Raw genomic sequence first — 26,371 nt, forward strand, 5'->3', positions numbered from 1 at the left:
GGGCGTTCCGTTGCATAGTAATCTGAGTTGGCTACCTCATATTGAAAATGTCTCAGCAAAGCTTAAACAAAATATGTCATAATTTTAGAAATCTCAGCAAATATGTCAGCATGCATACCAAAAAAATGATATACCATTCTAACTGTGAGTAATTCTTTTCGGACATAGTGCTAGTTATGCTAAAATCTCCGTTCAAAAAAGCTGCGATTTACGTACAGGAGTGTTTGTTGTATTTTTTCAAACATATAGATCGGCGGTTAGTGATTATGCACCTTCTACTGTCTGGTACAAGAACATTAGACTATAGTACGTCAAAACACAGACTTTCGCTCTATGAACAAGGTCCTCTTTATACATTCATAAAATTGCACAATTGTCCAACCTTAACCAGGTAAAGAAATCTATTTACAAGCTACTTGTGGAGATAGAGCCTGATGATTTAGAGGAATACTATATTAGCCTTAAGTAATATCTTAGACATTTGCCCGCCTTTGGGCTACATTGATGTTATTTCATTATATGTCTATCACTATATCACTATTGCTGTACAACATTTTCTGTTATGACATTCTAAATACATATAAACTGAGGACATTCAACTCCCTGCATATATGCAATATGCAGATGATATACTAATATGCCACCAGAAAGTACTGATCTAAGTTAAATAGCGACAATTAGTGGCATTCCTAACATTAAAAAATAAGAACTTCTTCCCAAACTACATATAGTTAAAATAAAAGTAGTAATTGAATACAGTAATGCACATTTTATAGGTAACTAAATTGTTGAGTCAAAATTACTCAAAAGCTACTATAGGTAATTCAACACAAAAACAATCCCATGCAAATTATCCAAGCTAAATGGGCAGAATTCCGTAATTAGTTTATTGCTTTTAAAGCCGGGCAAAAATACAAACCGTATCACGTGCTTTGATAAAAATCAGTAATTAGCAACAGTAATTATAGCAACTAACGAGCTTTTTTGGGGCCCTCCGCAGATTTTAAGCCCCCAGGATGAGGGAAACGGGCCGAAAGCGGTTCGCCTCATTTGTTCCGGCTGATTTGTGTTTTTTTCCGCACAAATCCGTTTATAAATTGGTCCTGAGTTGGTTTTTATTTTAATGCGGCGCGCTATCATATCAGAAAAGCTGAGATTTTAATGCGTTGGATGTGAAATACAAAGCTTCTGACTGCGAGGTTTTAATCCGAGGGCCAGTTGACGTGAATTTATTGTCCGGTTTTATTCGTGTCCGGGAATTATAATTTGGAATGCCTCCTTTAGGATTTTGTTAAATTGCTTTTTTAACACGATCCTCGGATAAACAATAATTATATGCAAATTCCATTGCATTTCAACCATATAAAAATACGGTTTTTATTCTCCGTATTAACAAATCTATCTAGATTTAATTGCTCCTAAATTAATGGTTTGTTAAGGGGCAGCTGTCTGACCTGTCAATGTCCTTCTTTAGGTAATGAAATATCAACGAGAGCAAACTAAATTGCACAACACATTAATCAATTGTTAATAAGACGGAATGAGAATACCGCTTAAATGTTTAACTTTAGCTTGGGTGCATAAGCCCCGCTATAAATTCGATAAAATATGTAGACGGACCTAAGTGGTTTGCAAGATATGACCGAGTAGTAAGTTTCACCAAGTTGGATACATGAATTACCAATAAGTTTAGTTTCGGCAAGTGGACTCAGAAACGATGTCAGAAACACAAATATTCATTTCGGCTTTGTAATTATACAGACTTTAATTAATTCGCAGTAAAAATAAAAAGATAACAAAAGTGACGGTTGATTCCGTTCTCATTTCCACCAGACTGAATTATAAATGCAGCTCGAAAGAAAAACAACGCAAAAAAATTGATAAAAGTACTTAAGAGCCTAAAAACTCTGTCACAAAGAGGAAATGAGAAGTCACTATTGCCACTGTCTATAGCATAACACCTCCTAAATTATTAACTCTGCCGACTTCTTTTACTTGGCGTCAATCAGACGCTCATTTCCTGTTTTTTATTTAAGATGGAGATTAAGAAAATAATTTTGAGTGAAAAGTAATTTGGTTTTTTGATGGAATGGAGGGGTTGAAGTGATCCAATAAAAAGCCAGAAAAAAAAAAGTAACTACAAGACAGATACAATATGCGTTACTTTTAGCATTAAAAACAGGCAGATGATATTACTAATTATTGTTTTTATCCAACACCTCATCATTATAACAGCATAACTATAGCAATTTTAATTGAATTAGATAGCTCATTACTCACTAGTGACTTATAATTTATAACTCACCAGTGGGTTATAGGTACAAGTCACTAACAAGAGATTTTCCAAGAAAACCAGTTTCTGATATTTTATTTTAGTTGTAACAGTAAAATTTATCTAAAGGTATACATCGGGTTAAAACGTTCTTCGACGTCTTTCGATCTCCAGTCGCCATTGGTCCCTGTTCATCCACAGGTCTTCTTCCAATTCTCTTTCTCGAACTTGTGTAATGATGCCCTCTCTCCAGCTTTTTCTGGGTCGCCCTCTTTTTCTTCTCCCCTGTGATGTCTAGTTAACGATTTGCTTGGGTAGTCTTTCTGCTCCCATCCTCTGGACGTGTCCATAACATTTGAGTTGCGCCACGTGTATGTCCTCTACCTCTACTATTGTATGTCTGACATTCATAATTTCTTGAATCCGTCCATTTCGGATCCTCCAAAAGTCCTACTCGGTTACCTTTAACGAGTTCTCTGAGCGTTGTTTTAATTGCCACACCTCACTGCCGTATGCTTTTGATGATGCTATTGTCTATTCGGTGTTTATTGGCTTTCGATATGCTTTTGCCCCATAGTATACTTTTTAGAAGGTTGATGGCTCTACGTCCCTGGATGTTTCGGTCTCGTTGCTTCATCCGTGGTACCGTCGTTCGTAATGTACATTCCCAGGTATTTATATTTGTTGCAGGGTTTTATTCTCTGTTGTAGATAAGGTCTTGTTGTAGTCCTCCTATGCACATATATTCGGTTTTATTTACGTTCACTTCAAGGCCCCATTTGGTGTTTCTTCAACTAATTTCCGGGTCATATACTCCAGGTCTTCGTAGTCCTGGGCCAAAATTTCTTGATCGTCTGCAAAGCTCAAAGTACATCAAGTTGTGTTATTTAGTGGGATACCCATATCTTCACACTTTCGTTTCCATGCTTTCAAAGCTTGTTCCAAATATATTGTAAACAACGTCGGTGAGAGGCAGCATCCTTGCTTCAGGCTCTTATCCACTCTAAAACCTTTTGATATCCTTTTTGCTATTTTTATTCTAGTTGTATTGTCCTTATAAAGATTCTTTATGGCTTTAATTGAGTTGACGTTGATGTTAGTCCTCTCTTTGCTTTGTGGGATGTTATCGTATGCGTTTTTTAGGCCCACATGTAGGTGTATTTCCTGCTGAAATGCTGTTTTTTTTTCTATCGCCTGGGTGAGACAGGTGGTCCATCTCAAAGAATAGCGCTAAAGGGACTGTTCCCATGTTCAAATTGGAAGAATTAGCAAAATGTTAACTAAGAAGTTCGCTGCTTTGGATTATTAATCAAAGCAACTTCTTTATCAAATAAACACAGAATAATAGTTTTTTAAACAAATGAAATAAGAAGTTTGAGTCATATTATTAAGGGGTTCTTAAGTATGACAGTTAATACAGTTAGTTTATTTAAATATGTGATGTGTTGGCTAGTAGATAAATGAAGGATAGGATTTGGACTAATAATTCATTTGCTTAAATTAATTTTTATTCAGATTTACTTATAAGTACTACTTTTGTGTAAATACGTTAAATGTATTTAAAATTTCAGGGCTTGAATAATGGTTATGTTAGAAATCAACTATTAAAGTTGCACCAAAGCAAGTAGTGCGTATAGCATTTAACTAAGAATACAAATTCAATTATGTTAATTTTTTTTTGTAAAACCTAGAAGCATTTTCATCCCTTCATTAGTGTCATGTACGAATATGCTGCTTTAAAGACCTGAAACACCATAAACGATATAAAAATACCCCAAAGAAAATTGAGTTTGTAATTAAAACTAGATTTTGTGGTTCAATTTACCGTAAGTGCTGATCCAGTTGTCATAGTGCCGAAAGGTCCAATTGTGATTGACAAAGGTATTTGAGAGCGAGCGATTACAAACCCCACTAAAAACTTAGCTTCTTTATTAAGTAAATACCATTGGCTTTCGTATAAAGCATCTCCAATTGCCACACTCTAAAGTTACAAATAATATCTTAATATTAGAGAGCGTATAACATTTCACGCACCTGAACTCTAATTTCATTGCAAGTCCAGGATATAAGAGAAATCTGGAGTACAAGTAGTGACAGGAAAACCACCAGCCATAACCTTTCCGATTTTGACTGGAAATAAACTAATTACCACCAAATTTACTAAAAAACTGTTAACATACCTTGAGTAGATTGACAGTGACGAGAGCAATGTCGAATGAGGTCAAGAGGTATTCCAGCAATATGGGATACTTAGTAGCACGATTAATATACATAACAAACCTACAAGCTTTAAATTACTACTGCATCAAAAATATACAAAATAATTACTCACTCTATAATATGTATATGATCCTGAATTAACTCTTTCAAAATCACAATCTTCTCGTTTATCTCTTCAGGTTCAAGTATTTCAGTTTGAACGTTTCCTACAAAATTTCTCATACGAATTTGTAGCATTTCTAACTGAGATGCAGAATAAATAAGTAAAGTCACAAACACCCCTTGAGTCATTATGTTGAAAGTAACACCGGACCAAGACCAAAATGCTTGGGAAGCGAAAAAAAGTGGTACATGATCTAACTTATTTAGAGGAAGCAAAGTCTGATACATGAAATGCGATTCTAGTGTGTCATTATGAAGCTGGTTGTACTCAATGAGCTTTAATGTGGCAACTGCCCCTAAAATACGAATTAATTTGCTTGTTAAGTGTCACTGGTTGGTGTAATTACCTGATATCTCTAGTAAAGCAACAGACATGAAAGTACTGCCTGCTAGAGCTAAAAGGTACATTGCGCAAATTCGTATCTTTCCCTTGTACATGCTAATAACTTCCTGGTTTTCAGACTGCCAAACCTCCTTCTCTTTTTCGATAATCTCCTGGAAAAGTTGGAATATATCGAAACTACTGTAAATCAGGATTTTTATGGCTATTTTAGTTGCATTAAACACTACGCCAATAGATGCAATAATAACGGCCAGTTCATAATCACAGAAGATCAAACGTAAACTTTCACCGACTAGAGAAGCAAAGAAAACTGCATAACCGCACTTCATCATAACTGCATAAATCTCATAAACTTTTTGCAAAAAGTTGTTTTCGTAAAGAGGAAATTTCCAAACCCCAGCTAAAATCATGGACAACCGAGTCCATTTGATTAGTTGATAATTTGTTGGATTAAACATCTCTTCTGAAAACTGACTACTGCCAGGCGAGTGTGATGAAAACTAAAAGAAACCGCCCGAGGAGTTTGTTTAGTGATTCACTGATTAATAATTCAAAAGTGTATGATGGGAAAAAGTTTGTTTTTTATTTCGAGGATGTGTAAATAAATATTTGATAATGGAATGATTCGGCCGAGTAAAGAAACTTTCAATTATTCAGCTGAAAATTGCCAATTTTGTAATTATTTTTGCAGCTTTGAGCCCAACCTTTAATTTTGCAATTTTTAATGTTTCAAATTGCTGTTGCAAAAAAAAGTACAATAATTTGCATTTAGCGGCCTGTAATTTAGTGATTTCATATTATTTAAAAAGAGAAGCAATCAGTGGTCTCAAAATTTGCTAGTAGAGTTCTAAATTCTTTGAAGTTTCCAAAGAGAAAAATGTATACTTATACAAAATAATATATCTAGAGTTTTGTAAACAGTAAATTGCTGATTAGAATAAATATAATAACAGAAAAGGAACGTCTTTTAGTACATTTTTATAAGTATATTAGTATTTTTCAAAGAAAGTATTCGTAATTGAAAACTTTTGATTCAACTTAAAGCATTTTATAGTGTTTATATATAAACCTATTTTTTACTAAGACCATTTAAAATATAAAAAAACATCCAAATTACTTTTAGAGTGTAAATGTATACAGAGATTCTTTTAAAAGTAGGTACCTACTAACATACATTTCAGGTGTATTAAACGTTAATTAAAATGTCTTTTTCTATTTACAGCTTTAAAAGGAGTATGTGCATCATTTTATCCATCAATACCTTAGAAATAAGCTGTAAATGTGAAGCATATTAAAAACGCTTTCAATGAAGCATTGGAAGTACTAAAACAGGTCCAAAGTCATCCAAAAAAAATATAAAATTTAATTTTTTAAATTTTTAAAAAGCCAAAATATGCAAATGAGCTTTTAAATGGCAATCTTGCAAATATTAACCATAGATCTATTCTTAAAGTAGTTTAGATTGTACATACAGGGTTAGCCACGGAAACCGTTCATTAAAGGTTTATCAGGATCAAATGTTGCGGAACTCTGAATCGGCCTTTTAAGAGTTGTTTATGGAAAATATACAGTTCCATAGATTTTACTGCTTACATCGTAAATTTCAGGGCCGTAACCCGCAAATTTTAAAAATACTGACTAAAAATGTGTTTTGCTGCATTTTAACTAAATTTTCTGTATTTTTAATGACTTTTGTCGCTTTTAGAACAATCTGACTGAAGTAAGAGCTGTTCGTGCAAAATATGAGGTACATAGATGGATTTTAAGGCCAGTTTACTGGTTACACAGCAAATTTCAGATCTTTACTAACAACCTCATTAAAAAATAACCTGCCTGTATAATTTAACCATATTTAGTTTTAAGTACATGTGTATTTGCGATTGTAATAGATTATTAAACTAATTTTACAACGCGAAAACTCAAGAGAGTGTAGTTCAATTTGAAAAACTAGACCATAAACCATCAACATCCAAATGAAACGATGGTATTCGCTGTAATACTACTGAAATTACATCACTCCACAATGTTAATTAATTCATTGTTAATATCTTGTTTCCGGTTGCATTACAAATAGACATCTAATGCGGCTACACGGCATTCGCATCCGTACTCAAATACATAATTTAATCGACATGAGATCGGTAAAATCTAAACCCCTTCAGTCAGTTTCTCCAATTTGCTACATTATCGAGATCCTATCAAAGACTAAAATAATTACATTTCAGGAGTGGCTCTAAATCAAGAGACCTTCGGGAATTACGGCCGAATTCCCAGCATTTTCTCAGCTAATTTGCATGCCACGCACTAATATAACCTATTACTTTTGGGATAAGCGAGCGACGTCATCGGCTCTAACCAGATAGAGCATTCGTGAGCTGACTAATCCTTGGTTTATATCGATGGTCCTGTATCAGTGCGTCCTCTCATCATAATCGATTACCGAGATTATTTGATCTCCATATTGGGTTTAATTTACATGTTAATAACGATGTTTGCTATTAAAAATTTCTTGAAAATTGAAATTGTACTTTTAAATGTATTTTGGTCGGCGGGTAATGCCAAGCGTGCACGGTAAAGAACACAGGGTGGTTCAGTGAAAAACGTATGCTATGCGACAGAATACACAACCCAGAGACATCTACCATTCAATGGTAGATTACCAATCAATGGTATATAAATTAATGCGAACTATCCCATGCAGAAAGATGGCTGATATTTTCAATGCCATGCTATATACTAGATCTTTTCAAGTCATTATGGGTGACAAGGCCAGTACAAAAATGAAACTGAATTATGGCTTTTCACAAGGATCGGTGCTTGTTCCCCTGCTCTTTAGTCTTTACATAGCAGGCATGCCCAGAAGTACATCAAAGAAATTCGGCTACGCACCCGACTGGGCGCTCGTTACAAGCCACAGGGAGTTGGAGATAACAATATGCAAATTCTAGCAAATGACTTGGCTACCAAATCAACTTTGAAGGCAGACTCCTCAGTCACAATATGCACCCGCAATATTTGCAAGGCATTGGCTACCCACACTGAGTCACATAGCTCCTCCACAAATTCGCTGAGATCATGCTCTGGTCAGGGAATATGGAAAAATTAACGCCTGTGCTCTGCCCTCACGTTGGAATAACCGGCATACACAGGCTACGGTGAAGAAAACCCCCTCTAAGAAAGGCAGAAACTCTCATCGAAGAAAACTTCAACGTTGTTCGATTTTTGTAGTGTGATAAACGTATAACGGAGAAATGTTCAGTACAATAAATGTTATTGAAGAGTCTTACAATAGTCTTCACATTTTGTTCTTTGATCAACTGAAATGGTTCCGAATACTTTGTTTGTGCTAATTTTTAATGAAAGTTATTGTACAATCCAGATATCTCTTTGAATTTTTAATGTAGGTGAAAACTATCTTCGTCGTCTTCGTTTCTCCATCAGTGCTAGTATATCTTTAGTTATCCACTCGTTCTTAGCTGTTTTGCTGTTTTTTTTTTAGAGAAAGTACTTGTTCGTGGTTTCAAAAGCCTGTTTATTTCTATTATCATTATAATATTGAGAAGACACTACTTCATACAATAACTCGTATTTATATTGAGAAAACTCAGTTTGTTCTGGCTAAGTTTGAATTGATAATTTATTAGTTATAGTATCGAACTATTCAAGTAATAATTCAGTACGTACTATGTCGCTGCTGAAATCTTCGTAGAACTTTGCTTTTGAATTTATAACTTAGGTCATACCACGAGTCTTTTATTATTTAGATTCGTGACTTTAATGAGTCATTAAATATTAACAAAAACCCAAACTTTCAGCTTTTAATATATAAAACCCTAATAAAAAGGGGAAGCCAAGTAAATTCCTCGGGCATTTACGTATTTTGCTACGTCATTCCGCCAAACCTACGCAACATCCATTCTCGAGCAGCTCCAAGCTCGCTCTATTTTGCCTCCTGAAAACAGAAAACGAAATCCAAAAGTGTTAAACTGTCCCTTTGCCCAGCCCCAGGTCATGGAGCGTCGTCGCAGCTGAACCACGTGGAGGATCACGTGGCTTTCAGGCGCCGCGACGTCTTCCTCAAAGTGTTTGCCATTGGTGGAGGCGTATTCGAGGCGGTCGTTTGGGCACCAGGAGGAGGACGAACCTTGAGTCTGGCGCCCACTGACAGCGGCAGGTGGAGGCTAGTACTCGGCAAAAAGAAGACAAAAATGTTTTAGATACTTTAGGTGATAAACTTTTATACGGGATTAAGATGGGGACGTGGTATTGATTCTCTGGAACTTAATCTCCAATTTGCATAACTGGATTGTAGTTGGAAAACTGATATTTATGGGATTTTTATTCTAGCCGGTAGTTTCCAACTTTAACTGGAATTGCTTCGGAGGCCAGTTCTGCATTTTAAATAGACAAAACCAGTTTAAACAAATGCCTCATAACTATGTATTACCAAACTTTCATTAATGGGCTAGAGTTCTATTTTTCTTTTTTCATATTATTTTTGCTGTAGCTTATCAACTCATACACAGTTCCTAGATTTCTTAAATCAATCTTTTAATCAATATCTAGAGTAATACGGTTCTTTTTTTGATTTTTCGTCACAAAACGTCTCAGGAATTTAGATAAAATAATATATTTGGCGGTACGTATATACTTTGTTAATAATGTTATCTGTTTAACGAAAAAAACAAACATATAATTTATTAAAAGCCTTGTTTGTTGAATAATTTTAAATAAGTGGTATTTATAAATAAAGTTAAGAGCTCCACTTGATCTGTGTTCAAAAATTAAAAGTATAATGTCTCGAAAGTAATCATTGACGCAATTTGACCTAAACAATAGAATATTGTACAACAAACGTGACAAAGCACTCAATGCCAAGGATGGCACAGAAAATCCGTTACAGTTTTATTTTTGTAACAGATTAATTTAGTTCAGGCCTAAAATAAACTTTATAAGTAACAATTCTTACATTTTTTTCATTTGACAGAAATTGGAACTTTGTAATATGACGATGAAACATATAGATTAGAAAAACTGAATAGAACATTCTCTGAATCAAAATTTTAATGGATGTAGATATGGATTTTTTGGTTTATTAAACATATCAACGAAGTATCTGTCATGCAAATTTGTAATAAACTTGATGGTAGTTATTTTCAACGTTTGATAATAGTTATTTACAATACTAGTGTGGTATGAGTATTCACACTAGTTTATTAATTTGCCATACCGCACGGGTATTCTACAATATTTTATCTAAGATTAACACAGAAATTTAACATTTTTCAACTCTGAATTACGTAATGAAATATTTTACCTCACTAGTGCGATAATAATTGTTTTATGGTACCCTTAGAGTCAGAGCCGGCTAAGCTACTCAAATAAAATACTGTGCTACTCTAATAGTAGCTAGTTTATGCATACAAGCTATACATTGATACTCTATTATTCAAGCTACAATTTGGATAGCTACTTTCTGAAAAAAAAAAAGTTAAGCTACAAAGTATCTGAAGCTACTAGTTGGTTTAATCTAGTTACTTTTTAAGTTACTTGGTACATACATGATTGGTACAAATTATAATATAATACATGGTGACCCGGGGTTGCGGAATTGATCCATAACTATTTTGCTAGTCATTCTATCGACATAACAATTTCAGGTCAAGAGTATCAAAAGTCTTAGGAGTATAGTAATATAAGATAGGTATTTAGGCCCTTATCTGAAGCAGTAAACATATCGTCCATTATTTTTAAAAGGGCAGTATTGCTGCTCTGGCGTTGTTTAAATCGTGTCTGGATATAAAGTCCTTCAACTCTTATTATTCATCTTGATTTATTTCGAATGCAGGAAAAGATATTATGAGCCTTAATAGTTATTTATACAGCAAGGGACTTAAACCATTTTTTGAAGAACTATTTACTTCTGGCTTCCGTGGTTTTTTCATCGTTATTCCTCAACATCTCTGTCAAGGCGACAAAATACTGTTCAGATTTGTTCAGCATTTCATTGATGTTTGTCTGCTAGATTGTCGTATCGCAGATCCGTAATCCAATTAATCTTTGTGCAGAGAAATGCTGACATACAAAGATGGTATGCCTGAGGTGGTCAGATTCATTGCAGAATTAACAGTTGTCGGGTTCTGTGTTATCGATTTCTGTAGTAGGTACTCAAGCTCACCAAAACCTTTTTCTGTCCAGGCCTTGACATTTTTAATAAAGACTACAGCCTTTCCCAGAACTACATCAGTTCTCTTCGTAAAAATTAAATCGTTGTCAGTAAGTTTTAAGAAACTGGATGGAACCAGAAATAACCTGCAGAGCCTCGTAGTTAGCTGTTTTGTATGTCGCCACAACCCGAATTGCTAGTCTCGAAATTAGACTTTCCAGGATTTTGGTATTTTAAGCCCTCAGTCCATACTGGAGCTCCGAAGAATACCACCGAAGTTACGTTACATGCAAGAATTATTCTTTTGCTGTCCCTGCGTCCTCCTATGCATGAGTTCAAAAAGTTTGATCAAAGTATTCTTTTTTGGAAGCACAAAGCACATGCTCTTTCATGTGAATGTCCCTTTCTATGTAGATAATATTCTTTTAGTTTCTTAAATAATATTAGTTTCAGCCCTAATACTCAAATTCTTCATTTTTTCTTCGTCCCAACAACATAAGACATTCTTCTGCACAGTAACGTTTAGTCCCATCTGGTGCAGAACTGTGATGGTTCTTTCGACCGCAAAACTAGTTTTTTCCTCCAGCTCCAAAGTAGATCAAGTAGGTCAAGTTTCATTCATTGACTGCTGATAGCAAGGTTTGGAAGTCACAATTTGGAGAAAAGTTATCACAGAACAGTTTAGAAGACATCTTCTTATTTGGTTCTTGTCCAAAACCCACGTTGTGATTATGTCAGATTATGAGCAGCTCTACATCTAGTGAAGTTCAATTGAATCTAGTTATTCTCCCTGTCGATATTGTTGTGCGGAGTGTCTCTTTTTCCCTTTTTACTTCTACCCAAACTTAGTCCACAAGGTCATTTTTGCAGTTTTTGGCGACGTAACCCTCTCCCAAACAGCTTAGACATTTGCCAACTACTTTTCTTCCAACGTTCTTTTTTTTACTGTCCGAAATCATTTGACCAAAATGATTACATCGGAAACCTTTAAGGGGTTTGCAAAACTCTTCTATAATGTAACTCGTCTGGTATCCAACTTTTATTCTTCTGGTTTCTTCAGAGTTGAAGTAACCAGACGATTCAGATGAAATGACCATTTTCAACTGGCATCGCCACCAATGCATGTTTGTACTTGTACATTTGTTTATTGTTGATATTTTAATTCATATTTTTTCCGAGTCCAAGTTCGTAATTTTTAGAGATAGCTTTACCAACCTCTGTCTTCATTACATGTTCCTCTGGTTGAAAATGGTGAGATTTTGTTTTTTGATTATCAATCCCAATCCTCTGGCCAGTTTCGCCGTATTACGGCTCATCAGAGAGGCTGTAGGGCTTGATAACCAAAGAACAAAACCTTCGTTCCAGTATAGTCAACTGGATTCCAGAAATGATAGTTGTTGTGCAACATCTGGTGATATCTGTACTCAACTCTATGAGTTAGAAAGTACAGATGGCGTTCCCAAATCTAGGAACAGCCCCATTGAAACCAATCAGATCGGTGTTTACCGAATGATGCGGCATCAAGAGTTGAGTACAGATGTCACCAGATGTTGCACAACAACTATCATTTCTGGCATCCAGTTGACTATACTGGAACGAATGTTTCGTTCTTTGGTTATCAATTTGTTTAGACTTTTTAGTTTTACGTCTATATCTTCTATGTCTGTGTTGGTTTTTAGTTTCTTAATTAATATTTATTTAGTCGTTTTCCAAAAGTCGTGTTCGTTGTCTGACACTGACACTAAAATTATAATCTAATCAGCATAGTCTGCTATTTTATTGAATAAAAAATCTGTATGGATTTTTAAACAATAATATGATAATTAAATCACTAAAAGAAACTGATAAAAAAAAAACATCGTATGGAAACCTTGCAAAAAGCAATGAGCCTCTGACCCACATTTATTTTGATACCGGCAATGAAAAGAACTTAACCGGTCGCAAATTTCAAAACATTTAGCAAACTAAACTGTTGCTGTAAAATCTCTTTTATTTGTCCTTCCTTTGATGTCGGAACAGCATAGTTGACTGTTTTGCGACCCTTGGCGTGTGCTCGCTTTGAGCCAGTCTGGCTCCTTGTCGTAAAATATGTGCTTAATTAAAACATTGCACGGCAAAAACTTAACCGAGCATGCGACGCTCTTCAAACGGACGAAACAGTGTGGAAATACGACCCTTCTCTCCTACGTGAAGCCAGTTTACCTGAAAATTAAACCGAAAATTTAAATTTCCAACTCTTTGCTCTTTTTCATAGTCGGCGATTTGCTTCTCTACCTGAGTTTTACGCTCATTTACCACCTTACCAGGTTGTCGAAGCCAATTAGCGACAACCGGAACACACATGCATTGTTTTTCTAGTATGCATTTCAGTTATTCCATGTTTGTGGAATTAAATAATTAAAACTCAACCATGTAAAATAATGAAGAAAAGTCCAATTAAACCTGAACACACAATAGAATGGAATACAGCTCAATTTCGTTATTTCGAAACATGATGGCAATATAGCCGTCAATTAGTACGCAGCCATGAACTTGTTTAGTTCCAATTATACGCAACAGTTGCTGCTTTGGCTGCACGTAACTGATAAGTTTTGTCTTGAACTGAGTCATCTGGATTGAATTGTATAAATTTGAATATCATTTAATTATTTTCGCACAAGGGACCGAAATTATATTATTAGCTTTTGCTAAAAACCCTAGTTAAAACTTTTTTACCTGGTGTAAAAGGATGGAAATAAAACCACGATGATGAGGTGGCACAATAAATCAGATTAGTCTGAGACGAGGCTTTGCAAGCACCACCTGAGCTTAATTCGGGTAAACAAAAAGATCTAAAAATTTAAAACGACATAGGTGGAAATCCCAGAATTGATAGTCCAAGGGGATTAAAAGTGATATTCCGATGACATTGAAGAACGCCTACTACTTTAACTTTTTACTGGATTTTACAGGAATTTTGATTGCCCTACTAGTAATTGCAATTTAGTTTTAACGACAAACTAAAACTGTGTTACAGAAAGCAGACAAAATATGAGTAGCAAACCTGAAAAAAACCCTCTACTGGTCGACAATATAGTAGGCCCTCTGCAGGATTGTTTAGCCGCCGTAAGTTTGATCAGGGCTATAAATAACCAGACTAGCTTAATCCCGTTATGATCCAAAACTGCAGCTAACTGCTACCTGTGTTTAACAAGCCGACATTTACGCTAGCAGGGTTATTTATGACGCAGCCACTCGGATCATTCGATATACAGACCGGAGGGATGGCCTTAGAATGACACATTTCGCAGTCGTTAATCTCCCTTATTAGCAAACGCTCTAATGACCCCATTATTCGCTCGAAGAACGCTATCTGATATTCAGGCAATGCCACGCTAATTTTATGGTGCTCCCTTCAAGGGAAATGTCGCAGCGCTTGACAAACTTTGAAGGTTTCAAATAAAAAAGCGTTAAAGTAAACGGTTTTATTTTAAATGCGCTCTATCAGCATATTATTGTACATACAAATTTGTATTAGATGTTCCTATCGCACGAAGTCGAAAATAATTTTTTTCTATGACTAATTAGAATTATTTTCCAAATCCCAGAGAGTAATATTTCATAAACTACCGTTTGACCTATTTTTACTAAAGTCATAAAAACAGGATATCTTTGTAATTTATAATTTTTTTTAATAGAATACAGAAGGCTGAGGAAGGTATAACGGAAGTACATCTTAAAACAGATAGGACCAACAAGAGAAAATCATAGATGACTAGCGAAATAATGGAGGAGAGAAGAAATTCCAAAAATGACCCACAGAAACATAGAAAGATATAGATCAGAAACAAAATCAGAGAAGCTAAAAATGTGAGCAAATCGAAGCACTACAAAAGTAATATGACAGCTACAACCTGCATCAAAAAGTTAAAGAGCTCACCGACAACTTCAAAAACCAACAACTAGGAAACCTCACAGATTAAGAAGGTCGAACTATAGTATTTAAGCAAACCAAAATCAACCCATGGAAATAATAGAAAAACCTTTTTGAGGATCATAGAAAAGAACATTTTGACATAGAGGAGACTCTAAGCTGGCTAAAAATTTTGCAAGAAGAAGTACAAACAGTCACTGCACAATTAAAAGATGGTAAATCATTGGGTCCAGATAATATCCAAACAGTACTCCTCAAACTAATTGATGATTTGATGAAAGAACATTTACGACTGGAAAAATTCGAGTTGAATGGCTGAAATCTGAATTTTGATGCTATTTCAAAGAAAATAAGACAAATAACTGTGAGAAGTATCGCACAATAAGTCTTATGAGCCACTTCTTTATAGTATTCCTCAGCGTACACCTGATTACATTCATTATGGATGAGGTTATGCCTATCTTCATTTTGATTTAGAATTTCTTCTTCTAACTTTATAGGCCTGGGGAGCTCTTTTTTTCTTCCGTAGCAGTTTTTTTTTCCTCAATCTAAAATTCGCTCTGGAAGTTTCGATTAGATTCGATATCACTCGCCGCGTTTCTGGTTGTCCTTTGAATATTCAACTCGAGGAAGCGATTTTGACTTAAATCACTTTTTTTAACTCATAGTATGAGGATTTATTGAGTGTTTAAGCATACTTCTGTATGCTATGTTTTAAGCACATTTTAAGAATCCTTTTTAAATTTCCTATCTAATGACATAAAAAATCACCACAAAATCTGGTAAAGTCAGGAAAAAAGCGATGTGAAAGTTTGAACTGCCAAAAGCTCAGTTTGAAAGACAGTCAGGGACAAAATTGGTTTTACCCACTTGGAGTAAGAAAATGACTGTTTCAAGCACATTTTTAGAACCTCAGACATATTATGAAGAACGAAAGCTAATATAAGCTTTTAAGCGTTCTCTAACGAATGTTTTTGGAAGAAGACCACCAGGAAGAAAGAGAATACTGGCTTAAAAAGTTAAGAACATGATTCTCAAAAACTAATACCGAACTAAATATTTAAAGCAGCTTTAAAAGTCATCATATACAGAATGATAGCAAAAAATTCGGAATGGATAGACACTTAAAGAAGAAAGGTAGTTAGTCAGTTATTGCTTCTAACTCAACAACTTGGATGTTTCTGCCCCATATGTTCCTCGGATGAGTCCAAGAAATTCCTAATTGGAAGGCATATCAAAACTCATAATAAAAGTAAGTAGAACAGAGGTTTCTGGATTATCACTAACGTCAATAGAGTGCGTTTTACAACGCTATATAAAGTGAAGTATTGCCCATTTATTCATCATAGGTATAGGACATGTTCCATGAAAAATGCTTAAAACTTCAAGGACAATCCTAAAAATAACCAATAGTACAATCGGCTATTAAGCACTTATTTATCAAGAACGTTAATAATTAATTTATTATCATAAAAACATAACATAATTTAACAGATATCAATAAGTATACACTTAAACACATGGCTGGTTTATGAAGTACATTTTCTGAGTATGGCCAAATCCGGTTACGGTTACATTGAATTCACACGTCATTGCATAAAAAATACTTATTTCCATCTTATCTGCAATTTTCCGGGTAGTAACAAATAATAAGAACAATTTTCTACTCCTACAAGGATAGTGGATAATTCCTTAACAGTTTAGAGAACGGATAAGTAGGCAATTGCCACAGGTTGAACTTTCCGCAACTGTGCGATAAAAAAAAGACCAATCACAGGCAATTTTCAGCGTGCGATATGAAATAGACCAATTACAGCTAATCTTGAACGTAAACAAAATAATTTTTTTGATTGTTATCTTTGCTGACAATTGGCATCAAAACAATGAATTCTGGGTTATGTTTTGAGGTAATGAATAAGCCGTTCATGTTTCAGTTAGTGTTCAACTAAATAAAAACATCATCTTATTATATGAGAAAGCAAATGATACAAACTTACAATTTACAATGGCCACATTCATAAGAACAAATCGATTAGCAATCGAAAACTCGGATTTTAAATTCGATTAGCAAAAGGACGTTTAAGTAATGCTTTTTTGATCAGTAATTGATTTATTTCAGTGCATTCATAAGAAAATTAGCTAGAGGTTGCTAATTGATGTGTTCTTATGAATGCGGCCAATGAATCAAATTCATTCAACACCTCAATCTAAAAGTCACTGGTCAAAGTTTGGCTGTGTCAAAAGTGATAATGTAAACACGGAAACGTTTCAAACATTGAGTGTTTATTTGTGTGAAATTTGGTAAGTAGTTCCAATTAGTCGTGGAAAAAATAAAACTCGGACGAATTTTCCATATCCCTCTTCCGATTAAGCATTCCGCCTTTGGCGCCGTGCTCAAATTTTCAGCCTTGTGCGATATGGACATCTTATTCATCCTTGTTGTACAATATACTAATTTAATCAGGTAATTTTAAAATGTACGTCGCTCTGCTGAGATGTTAAAACAATAATTTATTATTACAATATTTATTTGCTTTATTTTTCGACTTTCTCATGATTGAATCAGATAAGACCAATTTATAACTTTGCTCCACACAGCTCCTCACAGTTTTTCGTATCTCTTTGAATCCACTTCTACAATGATTTTTCTCTGTGTCTTACCGTAATATTGTTGCTGTTCAAACTCCAGATTTGCTTTTCGTATAATTTATTGTAATTTGTTTCAAACAGAAAATAAGCAAAATAAAAGACACAAAAAGGTATTTGAAGAAAATCAGCAACTACTACACAATATAAAACATCAAATAATATAAAATGTTATTATGCGTAAAACCGAAGAGAGTTAATTAATGGGTAGTACATAAAAATACCAGTCTCACTTTCAATAATTTATTTACGGATATAATAAATTTTCCCGTTCCAACGCCAATAATTCTAAAGGATCGAAATTCGTTAAATTAACACCAGGTCATAATAAATTATGAGCTGTTAGGGACAAGCGTGTATTTTATATTGAGCCCCAACCTCAAAACGTAAATTAACAGATTTTACTGTTATTCTATCTATGTTTCTAATTGCATTTGGCTGCCAATAGCGTACCATTTATTGCCATAATTAAGGCCGCCGACAATAATGCAGCAAAATTTGCCATACTAAATTAGGGATTGAAAGCAAACGGAGCGTCACTATCCCGCATTATTTCAATATGCAGATTGTTAATTAAATCTGCTCAAAGGCATATTTACATGACAGCAATCTGTCTAAAACATAGCTGAGCTGGCCGCCGCCGTTTTAATTATGTTGTGTAACCGTGCGTATTTTCATTAATATAAAATACAAATACTCTCTCCCTTAAATGTGCAGTTATTTGTCGACGATATGAGATTGTTGCAGCGGGATATGAGTGGTTTTGGCAGGACACGATATTTAATTACCTCTCCTCGTCCCCCACTCTAAAGGTTGTATCGCAGAGGTTTAGTTTAATTAACTTAAAACTTACTTTAATATGACGTTTTAATTAATTGTCCGTGATTCAGGTTTAAGCTTGTATAGTCTACTTAACATCTCTTTAACATCAAGTCTCCAAAAAAAACAAATTTTACAGACAGCAGCCCATTCCAAATAAACATAATCTACTGAACCTAAATTTTAAATGTGAGGAAGATTTTGTAATAATCAAATCAGATAAGTTGCATCGATTGAAATTATTTTTAAGTTTGCTCGTCGACCGTTAGAGGACGTTCTATATATCACGAGAGTTACAAACTATACAGACGTTTTCCTCATCCACTGTTGCCAGGTCTTTTTTTGTATATAATTTACCGTTTTTAATAACATTGTCATTATATGGATTTAGAAACATTTTTTATACTGCCAATTACCAAACCACATGTTTTATTTTGTAGTACTGTTTTAGGTTATTGGATAGGAAATTTGATGAAGGTTCTAAAAATGTGCCTAAAACAGTAATTTTATTTTTTCAAACTGTGTTTCTAGCTTTTCAAACTGTGACACTGCTTTTCTCCCTGATTGTATTATTTTTTTAGTTCTTTTTCACGTTATTGAATAGTATAATTAAATGAGGATTCTAAAAATGTGCTTAAAACATTAATTTTCTTACTCCAAGTGGGTTACGAGACTGCCCACCTAAATTATCCTCTAAAACTACGTAATATCTGTTACTAATGTCAAAACTGTTAAAATTTACCTTGAATCTGCAAGAATTAAAGTTTAACACAGTTTATTTACAGTCTTCGAAACATGGCGTGTTTCTGAGATTTATCACAGATGTTTTGACAGTTGTCACCTGACCGTCTTAGCGAAATAGTATTCTAGACCCATGTAACAAACTGTCACTAACGTCAAAACTGTACAAAAATGTTATTTCATTATTTTTTTTTCAGTTTTTCATATAAAACCTGATTTTGAGATTTATCACAGATATTTTGGCAGTTGTCACGTGAATTCCTAGCTAAATTATCTTCTAAAACCACATGATATCTATCACTAATGTCAAAACTGTCAAAACTTAACTAGAATTTGCAAGAATTAGTTTATCACAGTTTTCGAAACACGACGTGTTTCTGAGATTTATGACAGATATTTTATAATTGTCACGTGATCGTCTTGGCTAAGTAGCGTTCTAGAACTACGTGACAACTGTTACAAACGTCAAAACTGTCAAACTGTGCCCAGAATTTGCAAAATTCTGGGTTTAGAAAAGTTTTCTTGCAGTATGCGCTATAAAACGTGTTTCTGAGATTTATGACAGTTATTTTGACAGTAGTCACGTGACTGCCAAGCTAAATTATCCTCTAAAACTACGTGATATCTATCACTAATGTCAAAACTTGACTAGAATTTGCAAGAATTAGTTTATCATAGTTTTCGAAACACGACGTGTTTCTAAGATTTATGACAGATATTTTTTAAAATTGTCACGTGACCGTCTTAGCTAAGTAGGGTTCTAGAACTACGTGGCAACTGTTACAAACGTCAAAACTGTCAAACTGTGCTTAAAATTTGCAAAATTTAGGGTTTAGGAGTTTTCTTGAAGTATGCGCTATAAACCGTGTTTCTGAGGTTTATGGCAGTTTGACTGCCTAGTTAAATTATCCTCTAAAACCACGTTATATCTGTCACATGTCATGTCAAAACAATTGATGAAAAAAATTATAATCTGTTTTTTTGAAGTATGGTTTATACATATAGCAAACTGGTATTATTTTTTGATGTAGAATCGATAATAATCATTTTTGATCTACCGTTTTTGGCGGTTTAAATATTTTTCTCCTTTTAATAAAAATATTTTTCTAATTATGGCATATAAAGTGACACTTTTCAAAACTGATTAGAGTGACAAAACGTTTTACTTTATGTAACTAGTTACATAAAGTGATCACTTTATGTAACTGGTTAAGAAAAGTTCATTTCATCACTCCCTGTTTTTATGCATTTCCGTAGAAACATATGGGCGACATCCATCACAACATGTCGTTGTCACTGTTTATACAAGGTGCTATGAAAGTGAATATTTGTGTTAAATCACTTTAAAAGATGGTTTTTACCGCTTTTTGGTCAAAATTAGAAAAAATTATGTATGCAACACGTTTCGAAAATGTCTTATTGTGTAACTCATTCAAATTGTAGGACCTCGCTGCGCTCGCCCTACAAACATTCATTCGTTACACAAAATCGAACTTTTCTTAACTGGTTACATAAATAGCTATTATTCCACTTTTTTTGGCATTGTTATTATACCTACAGGGTGTTCCATTTGCTAGTGAATTTTATAAGACGCTAATGTCAAATTCTGTTTAGTTTTGGACATAAAAAATATTGACGATGTTGAATTGTGGTTACATACATGGTAACAAAGATAACACCCAAGTATGTTTTAACAATATAAAAATATTCAAAGTGACCAACTCATTCAACTTCTTCACTTCATCAACCCATAAATAAACATTGAGGTGATATGTTATTTGATATTAAATAAAGAACATGTAGATTTTCTCTCTAAATTCAATCGAGTGTTTACAACCCCTTACCCTTAAACCCGGTCTCGGAAACTCTGTAACTGCAAACAAAGCAAGCATCGCATTAACTACTAACTGTGCGAATCAGATGGCATGCCATGCGGCGTAATTAAATTGGATTCTGCACTCAGTTTTAGTTGATAAATTAGCGCTGGACGTCGGGCTTTATGAAATCAATCACGGTGGCACCATATTGACCAGCGGCTGCCAACGAGTACTTAATTGCCTTAATTTCCACAAGCGATGCTGCTACGCGAATGTTTATTTTTAAATTTTCCACCTGTCCGCCTGCATGAAACTAATTACTAATCGATACTCTCAGTTTAAGCAATGCGATACAAAAGTTTTTCTTCAGCATGCCAACTGAAAATCAAGCAAATTAAGTTTACATTAACCAACTGAATTTTTGTATTTCCATCAGAAACACATTTTGCAACCCTTTTTACAGTTCAGTCGTAATCGTCCGAATAATTTCATTTATGCTCGTTGAATGTCCCACTAAATCAGAATCCAACGCTGTAACAACAATGACCCGACTTTAATACATTTAGCAAATTTAAACACCATCTAACCCATGTTGGGCTAACAATGGAATTACGCAGCTAATTTCATACTATGTATTCATTAACTCCATTGTCCGAAAGTTCTCCAAATATGAACACAATTCTGTTGAAAATCCAGCTTAAACCATTCGATTGTTTCATTGTTTGGGCATTTGTCATTATTCTCTTCAAAATTATTACGCCAAAATTTACTTAATGATAGACCATTCAAATGATTATTCTATTAAGGGTTTAATAGTTTATTACCCGGTAAACTGCATGACAGTTTCTGTGGTTTTCAACCAATTTACTCAGTTAGGTTTCGTTAATATTAAGGAAGGCAGTGCATCGCATAAACTTATCATATTTAAATAGGTGTTTTTTTTACCACTTTTGCACCCCGAAACTCTGGAAAAATATAAAGCAGAAAATAATTACTTTGTCAAACCTACTAAAGTGACGACATCCTGGCTGGTATCCGCTCAAGGTTCACATAATAACTTATTTAAGTACCTAATTATTGTAATTTAATTCTAATCACTATTCTTCTGAAAAATATATGAGGATAAAATAGTAAACAAACCTCTGTTCTAAGTGAGTTTCAATATTCTTTCTATCTTGAAATTAAATCAACTTGTATCTTCGAATAGTATTGTAATGATTTCTTACATAACTTTTGTTTAGTTTTCGTTCAAAAGTCTTCTAACTTTTACGGTTTAAAAGAAAACAATTAGACCACCGTGTAAAATCTTTATATCGCCTTGAAATAAATATAAAAAACTAATTATAAATAATTTTGTTTAATGTAAACAATTTCAAAACCTTGTTACTAATCAGACGATACTTGACAGCCAATATTTATTAAGTATCGTAACTTGCATAAGTATGTAAACATACCTGCACATCTAGTGTTTATACTACTAATTTACAGTGCAGAAATTTCAATGCAGAAATTGGATATTATGCAATGTATATTTTAGGTGTAGTAGGTAAGTATATACCATAGTGAAGAAATTAAAAAATGAAATAAAAAAGTGGTTTAACTGATAATAAACTAAGTGTTTTTTGTACAATTTGTCTTCTGTTACGAAAAGGATGTTAAGATCTTCTAGTTCAAATGGTTGCTGAGATAATGTCAACAAACAGAAAAGATAATCCATTTTCGACGCACTGTATCTCAAAACCGAAAAAGCGGAAAAGTTGTTGTAAATAAACATTTTTTTTTGCTTCACCTATTTATCAATATCCTGTTCAGAATTTGGCAAGAGAAAGTAATTCAAATTCAGTGAGAAACCATCATGTGTCAAATTCTGCTGTAGGGCTTATTTCATAAATAAATACAATATTTGTGAATGCAGCAAACATCCAAATTCCATTCTGGAAAGGATTTACTTACAATTCAGTTGAACAGGAAGTGAAATGCAAGGTTAATGATGATAATTATTAGGGATTTACTAAGTCGTACAAAAAATAAGTATCACAAACAGTAACAGCTTTACTAATATCAGACAAATGAGGTTCAGACATGAAGAACATGACGCCAAGTTTTTAAGGTTTCAAGATTAACCCATAATTGCTAGCAAGAATTTGGTAGCTACCTACTAATTTCAGGAGAGTATTAAGATAATGAATGATAGCATAAGCTGACAAGGTTAATGGCAAATATCCGTAAGGACGTCAATATTATAAACCTATCTGATTCAGCAAAATTATACGTTTAAGTTATAACTACCAGTTTCAAACGCAAATTAAGGTAAACTACATCTAATGTATGTTGATTTGACATTCATTGAACCTTGCAGTCTCTGCTGAAAGATGATAATTATTTGACTGCATGTAGGTTTAAGTCCTGTCTAAAAAAAATGATACTTACAATGTTTGATAAATCAGCAAATTATGTAACCAGATAGGAAAAATCCAGTTACGTAACAAATAAATGTAATAATAATAAGAGTGAGTTACAACATTACAGATTTTCGTGGTCACTAAAAATACTACTATAATAATTATAGTAAAATAGGATTGAAATGAAAATTGATCTTTTATGTACACCACGATTTGCTTAAAATGAACTATGTTCACTTAATTTAAATATTTCCCTCATGTGTTAAATGTCCTATATGAGCAGTGCATTTTCACCAAAATGACAGCGATAATTGCATTCTAAAGTGATAATTGCATTTCGATAATTGCACTGTACGTATCTATAACGACTGCATTGTTGTAGAGCCTATTGCTAGTACACTAATTGTGGTCCTTGCGCAGTTTTTTGACTTTTTATAACCAAACAATGTCAAACCCGATGTCAATAAAAATTAATGAACGGTTTGGAACTTGCTCATTGAGCTCCATTGAGCAATCTATAGTTGCAGCAAAACCAAAACATTTTTTTTATTCGGGAAATATTCCCCAAAATTACATTCGTGCCTTAAAAATGACCTGATAATTCTGCGTTCAAACCTGTTATCTTTGCAAACTGCATTCGGTCATTTTCATATTTTTTTCTAAAAAAGCCCTCCACCTTTGGTGTCGGGCTCTTTCGCCAAAAAAATATGAAAATAAACTCATGCAGTTAAGAGATAACAAGTTTTCACGCAAAATTATCGGTAATTTTTATGCACTTGTGCAATTACCCCCGATAACACGTGCAATTAATGATAATGTTAATAAAAACGTGTAGTAAATAATTTAAATGGAAGTGTTTGTTATCTTTTTGTAAGATGCATGTGTGGTTGTGGCTCGTGTTCTAATAATTATTATAAACAAATCTGCAATATCATTATGTTGTGATTCGTAACTGCATGCATGCATGTGCCTGATATTTAACGTCGAAATTATTTTCAATACACGCACTTACAGTCATAAAAATTTAATTGTAAATAATATGAAACTTAACCTCATCACTGCGTTTTACATGTTGGAATTTTATAATTTCTGTTTTCGAAATTTTCCTTGATCTATACTGATTAACTTTGGAAAAAAATTCAATTGATGCAATAAAGTTCAAAGGCCAAAGTCGTCGTCACATCAACAAGAAATTAAATGCAAGGTGACGCATTTCATTTCTGAGAGAGATTATCATTAACTTTGCATTTGGTTTATATTCAGTAACACATAAAAATAGTACAAACACCATGAAGAGTAACAGTTCTAAAAATATCCGTCAGTAAACTGTCCTTGGTACTGATCTACAATCTTTTCCAACCTTAAATGAAATATTGACAATACTGACTTTGAATAATTTAAAAAGTGACAATTTACTGGCCTGTAAGTGATAATTGTATTACTAATAGGCAACACAAACTATGAATGTTTAGCTAGGAAGTAATAATTAGTAACAAAATAATCTAATGCATAATTTGGCAGAAATAGATGAGAAAAGAATTACTTTCAAGAACAAAGCTATGAAATGATAAACTTTATTTTTAATTCAACTATTAGAAACATCATCGAAACAACTTCTAAATTTATTTTTAATCTTAAAGACACTTCTATGAGGTCTACTCTATCTGCCAATGCTAGGTAAATGTTCTAGCATTAGGTATATAGTAGATTGGAGCTAAAGGGAATAAAGTCTAATAAAATAATTAATCTAATCATGCAAAACCAGTTAGATAATCATCAAACCTATTTTTTGTTTTTTACAGCTATATTGCGATTTCAGAGAATTTTTATCTTTTACTTATTTTATTGACTTTCTAGTTTTAATTTTGTTTTGTCTAGTATTTTTTTGAACTTTTGGAATAGTACTTCGTATATTGCCTTTATTATGGACATATTAAGAATGGTACTCACAAGTAGTGATATTCTTTAGGTTAGTGATCTAACTCCCCGTAACACTTTTCCACAATAAGTTGTAATGTAAGCAAATAATATTTTACCGACTTAAATTGTCATAATCAACAATGTTCCTATTGGACCATTTTACATTGAAGAAAATATGAATTATCGAAACATTTTTGAAACATTGAGATGATACTGAGCAGGAGGAAGGTCCTAACCTAACCTAATTTTTTTCAAGAAAAAAATTAATTTAGTTATTTTTTAAACCGTTTTTCAAGAAACCTAGCTATTTTGTTTTTCTTTAAAATAATTAGCCAATAATAATTTATCTTATAAAATGACATGGAAATTCCTATGCCCGTCCTATTATACTATACTAACCTGATATCTGATAGTATCTTCAGAGATAAAAAATTGTTACTCTGTATATTTCTTATTATAATTCCTACTCTAATCCGTTCAGTCTAAGAAAACTTTATTAATTTAAATACAGAAAACATATTGAAACTCTGGATTATGATAAGATATTGGCATTAAATTCAAAAAGTAAATGTTATGAAATCTTATAAATTATTGAAAATCATATTCTGGCTAGAAAAATTAAAGAGGAAGAAACTGTTTCTTTTTTTGGGAGGAATCTACATTTTACCGTAACACCCTATAAGATTGTATTAATCTTAATATGAATAAGCTGCTCTATCACATGTCCTGCTAGTTAGTATAAACTTCTGTTCAATGGAGGAAGCGCTTTATGCAGAAAGAGAGAGAGAGAGTGAAATCCAAAAATAAATCAAGTTTCCTGTCATGAGAACAGTAAAATTACTAAAACAGAATTAACTAGACTTTGCATTACTGCTTTATAGTTCAAATCCTAAGTTTTGGCCAATTTACATATCGGACCACTCTGTAGCACAAAATCCAACAAAAAGACC

General features: G+C 33.6%; 1 protein-coding gene across 1 annotated transcript; it reads right to left on the reverse strand.

The window, feature by feature from the left end:
• Positions 1–3,770: 3,770 nt before the first annotated feature.
• LOC145731207 (odorant receptor 30a-like) lies at positions 3,771–5,490 on the reverse strand. Its single transcript, XM_081982874.1, has 6 exons — positions 5,002–5,490; positions 4,605–4,950; positions 4,453–4,552; positions 4,307–4,402; positions 4,098–4,253; positions 3,771–4,016 (listed from the first exon to the last, which is right to left on the reverse strand). The coding sequence occupies exons 1-6, from the start codon at positions 5,453–5,455 to the stop codon at positions 3,972–3,974; spliced, it is 1,197 nt and encodes a 398-aa protein (XP_081839000.1). The 5' UTR covers positions 5,456–5,490; the 3' UTR covers positions 3,771–3,971.
• Positions 5,491–26,371: the final 20,881 nt, after the last annotated feature.

This window comes from Ips typographus, linkage group LG6 (assembly GCF_016097725.1).
Source record: "Ips typographus isolate SLU linkage group LG6, UJ_Ityp_2.0, whole genome shotgun sequence".
NCBI classification, from domain to species: Eukaryota; Metazoa; Arthropoda; class Insecta; order Coleoptera; family Curculionidae; genus Ips; species Ips typographus.